General features: G+C 50.9%; 1 protein-coding gene across 1 annotated transcript; it reads left to right on the forward strand.

The window, feature by feature from the left end:
• Positions 1-871: 871 nt before the first annotated feature.
• HTR1B (5-hydroxytryptamine receptor 1B) lies at positions 872-2,959 on the forward strand. The gene has a single exon (XM_067702736.1). The coding sequence runs from the start codon at positions 887-889 to the stop codon at positions 2,084-2,086; it is 1,200 nt and encodes a 399-aa protein (XP_067558837.1). The 5' UTR covers positions 872-886; the 3' UTR covers positions 2,087-2,959.
• The last annotated feature ends 1,534 nt before the right edge of the window (positions 2,960-4,493 follow it).

Here is a 4,493-nt window from a genome sequence, read left to right on the forward strand (position 1 = left end):
GGACCGGACCTGGACTCTATAAAAGGAGCCCGACCGCTCCGCCACTCACACGCTCCTCCCGGACCGGCGTATGCCGCGTCCCTGCAGCTCCCCCAGACACCTGCCCCTTCCCCGCCCGCTGCGCCAGGTCCCCCAGACCCGTGCGCCCAGCGGCATGGCTCCGAGCGGCGCCCGTGGGACCGAGGTGGCGGCGGCGGCGCGGCGCGAGCAGCCGCAGCCCCAGCCCCCGAGTCCCACCTCTTGCGGCCCCTTCTCCGCGGGGCAGCTCGCCGGAGTGGCCAGCGCGTGAAAAGAAGGGCGGGCAGAGCTCCGGCGCGAGGCGCGGCGCAGCGCCGCTCCCAGATTTCACCCCGCCCAGCTCTGGCGACCGCGGCCGCCGCAGGAAAACTGCCCCAGCCTGGGGAGGAGGGCGGGAATGCAAGATCAGGACCCCTCGCTGGCCTGCAAGATTTGGTCTCGACAGCTAGGAAACTCGTGCGGGCCGAGTCTGCAGATCCCGGAGCGCCCGGTTTAGGAGACTCTCAGCCCCGAGCAACTGGGGTAAGACCTCCCACCTGGCCGATGCTCCCTCCTCAAACAAAACCACAGCCTCCTCCTCTAGACGCCCCGGTGGGAGCCGGAGCGCAGCGGGGCTCTGTGGACCAGCCCTTAGCAACCCGGGGCTAAGACGGGGCGTAGAGAGGAACAGCCAGAAACGCGGCGGCAGCGACGGGCGCCCCGAAGTGCAGGGGACGCGCCCGCCGGCCTCGTCTGCCTCGCCCTTGACCTCTAGGTTCACCTGGGAACCTGGGTGGAGGAGTAATTGAGGAACCCACGGATCCGACTAGCCACCAGGGGACAAGACTCTGGTCCCTTCAGCGGTCCTTTCCTCGTCCTCGTCCGCTCCATGCCCGAGAGCTGCGCTTGGAGAGACATGGAGGAAGCGGGCGCTCAGTGTGCCCCGCCGCTGTCCGTGAGCTCCCAGACGGGGCTTTCGCAAGCCAACGTCTCTGCTGCTCCCTCCCACAACTGCAGCGCCGAGAGCTACATTTACCAGGACTCCATAGCCCTGCCCTGGAAAGTAGTACTGGTCGTGCTGCTGGCGCTCTTCACCTTGGCCACCACGCTCTCCAATGCGTTTGTGATCGCCACTGTGTACCGGACGCGGAAGCTGCATACCCCCGCCAACTACCTGATCGCCTCCCTGGCGGTCACCGACCTGCTGGTATCCATCCTGGTCATGCCCGTCAGCACCGTGTACACGGTCACGGGACGCTGGACGCTGGGCCAGGTGGTGTGCGACTTCTGGCTGTCATCGGACATCACCTGTTGCACTGCTTCCATCTTGCACCTCTGTGTCATCGCCCTGGACCGCTACTGGGCGATCACGGACGCCGTGGAGTACTCGGCTAAAAGGACTCCCAAGAGGGCGGCGGTCATGATCGCGCTCGTGTGGGTCTTCTCCATCTCCATCTCGCTGCCGCCCTTCTTCTGGCGTCAGGCCAAAGCCGAGGAGGAGGTGTCGAACTGCGTGGTGAACACAGATCACATCCTCTACACTGTCTACTCCACGGTGGGCGCTTTCTACTTCCCCACCCTGCTGCTCATCGCCCTCTATGGCCGCATCTACGTGGAAGCCCGCTCCCGGATTTTGAAACAGACGCCCAACAGAACCGGCAAGCGTCTGACCCGAGCCCAGCTGGTTACTGACTCGCCCGGGTCCACGTCTTCCGTCACCTCCATTAATTCGCGGGCTGCAGACTTACCCAGCGAATCGGGGTCTCCTGTGCACGTGAACCAAGTCAAAGTGCGAGTCTCCGACGCCCTGCTGGAGAAGAAGAAACTCATGGCCGCTAGGGAGCGCAAAGCCACCAAGACCCTGGGAATCATTTTGGGAGCGTTCATCGTGTGTTGGCTGCCCTTCTTCATCATCTCCCTGGTGATGCCTATCTGCAAGGATGCCTGCTGGTTCCACCTGGCCATCTTTGACTTCTTCACGTGGCTGGGCTATGTCAACTCCCTCATCAACCCCATCATCTATACCATGTCCAACGAGGACTTCAAACAAGCGCTCCATAAACTGATACGCTTTAAGTGCACAAGCTGACTTGTCCATTGCAGTGGGGTCGCCTAAGCGGCCTTTGGGGGACCATGCTGTGTCTGGTTCCACAGGTAGGTCGACTCTTTGACTGTTACTGGGTCGGAGTGAGGCTCTCTCTTCTGAGCAAGGGCAATGGATCCTGAGAAGCCAGGACAGCCCTGCGAGAGCTCTAAAGGAGAACTGTTCAAACAGCTGAGGAGGGGGCTCACTTTCTCCCCTCAAACCCCAGTTTCAGCACCGACCCTGCCACAGCCCATCGCAAGGGGGGTTGCAACTTTCAGAAAATCGATGATGGAAAAGAGATCCTTGCCCTGCTTTGGTATCACGGATGATGCCCCCTAGAACCAGAAGTACTTGTAGTTCTTGTCTGGAGCCTGTCTGAGACATGATCTACATACAGCCTGGTAGTACTTGAACTAGACGCTAATACCCTGTGTTTGGGGGAGAACTTTGTGTTACAGCTTCGTTTAACAACAGTTGCTTTGGCATCCTTCCGTCTTCATTCCGTTTTTGTTCATTTAAACTTGATTGGAGAAACTTGTGGATTTGGTGCTTCAAACCGTACGTGTGGCTTGAAGAGTTAACAGCAAAATTCTGATGTTAAGATCTCTATTTTTATTATAATTGAAACTATATGGGGTGGGGGGTGGATGGGGGCATTAATTTGAAAACCAATGCCTATGATTGTTTGTTGTCTGCAGATCTCTAATTTTGTAATTCCTGTGTAGTGATTGTCAAACCTCATTCCTTAACAACTCAAACAAAATGTTATGTGTGCTAGTGCCAAAGTCTGCAGATTGCTTTTTCCTCCTAATTTCATGTACCTGTCATTTTACACAATTAAATCCCCAGAAATGGGGGATATGATGGGTGACTCAACCCAAGCTGCTGCTATATTTCTTATTAACGCCACTGATGAAACTGATGGGTATAAGATATATAAGTTCCTTTGCAAGAGAAGTATTTTTAATCCCAATTGAGTGAGCTATGAAGGAGACAGATGAGATGGGAATGGTTCTATACAATTAAGGAATGGGTGGCAACAGGAGGATGTATATTTTGACTTGTAAAAAAATCTTAAATGCATGAGACTTTTTTCTGACAGTCATTTGCACTCTCCTTCCCATCTGTAATTCCTTTGTGTGCTAACATATAAAGTAACCAATAGAACTAGCTCCTTTCTCCAAAAATCTTCAAAATTGTAAAACCTCTAAAAACCATGTTAAAGATAAAAACCTGTTTCTTTTCCCTTGCTATTGAAGTTTGAGTAGGAACAAAGATTATTAGAAAATGACATGCAAGGACTTTCAAAAAGCTGAGAGAAGCTAACATTGAGCCTGTTTTCCTGTAACTCACGGAACCAAACCTCAGACTTACTGGGCAACCAGGGAACTAACAAGCTTTTGAACCTTGGAAATTTGTCATTGACCTGACACTTCAATGAAAATACATACTATCAGTAATACTTTAAATTTATCTCTTTTTTTTTTTCAAATTCTAAAAATACTTAGTTGTTATCTCAAATTCACTCTGAGGACTCCCCGACACAGGGCAAGATCACACACTAATAGATGAAATATGCATGATCTGAATAAAATGGAGTAGCCCCTAAGGATTACCTGCATGAAAAATGAATGTCTGTGGAACATTTATTATGCCAAAGAAGATTCACACTCCGTTCTTTAGAGAGCTTTCTGCAGGTGATACCTTTTGTCTGCAGAAACAAGTTGTCTTTGTAAAATGGATTCAGTCCCTGCTTGAAGCTCCCCAGTCCAGACTGTCAGACAATAGATGTATTGAGCTGAAGTACACTGCTTCCCTGCTGTGCAGCCCTTTACTCTGGCATAATGACTCTTGAAAATATCCTATTCAAAGATTCACACGTAAACTAAGTATAAAAGAAAATTTTGATCAACATTGACACCTGTCACTGGAGTAAGAGAAAATTGTAGGCATTAGCTAATCCTAAATTTCTGCTGTATCCCCACGTCTGTCTGTTCATTTTTTGTGACATTTCTCCCGTGGAGAAATCTAGCTTACTACCGAGAAGACTGTGCACAGAGCGTGATATTTATTTTTATGTTATTAATATGTTTGTCTTTTTGTTAAGGCTTTTTCTTGGGCCTAAGAAGCAATTAAGCCAACTTCTAGGAGCCTAAGAGAGCAAAATTAATTGAAACCAATAGCCATTTACAAGTAATTTCTTTATAGGGCACCTGCAATGATTGTGTCCTCCTATTAACAAAACATGGTCAATTTAGTCAAACGGGTTGTTTGCCACTTATAGATGACCTACCTAAATTTTTGCTTGACTATTTGGCTGAATTGACTGGATTGGGGTCATACTGTATGAAGTAGAAGCTTGTAAACCCTTGTAGTTATAAGAGATCCAGACTTCTCATCCACCATCGCA

The sequence above is a fragment of the Pseudorca crassidens genome, chromosome 13, assembly GCF_039906515.1.
Source record: "Pseudorca crassidens isolate mPseCra1 chromosome 13, mPseCra1.hap1, whole genome shotgun sequence".
Lineage (NCBI taxonomy): Eukaryota > Metazoa > Chordata > Mammalia > Artiodactyla > Delphinidae > Pseudorca > Pseudorca crassidens.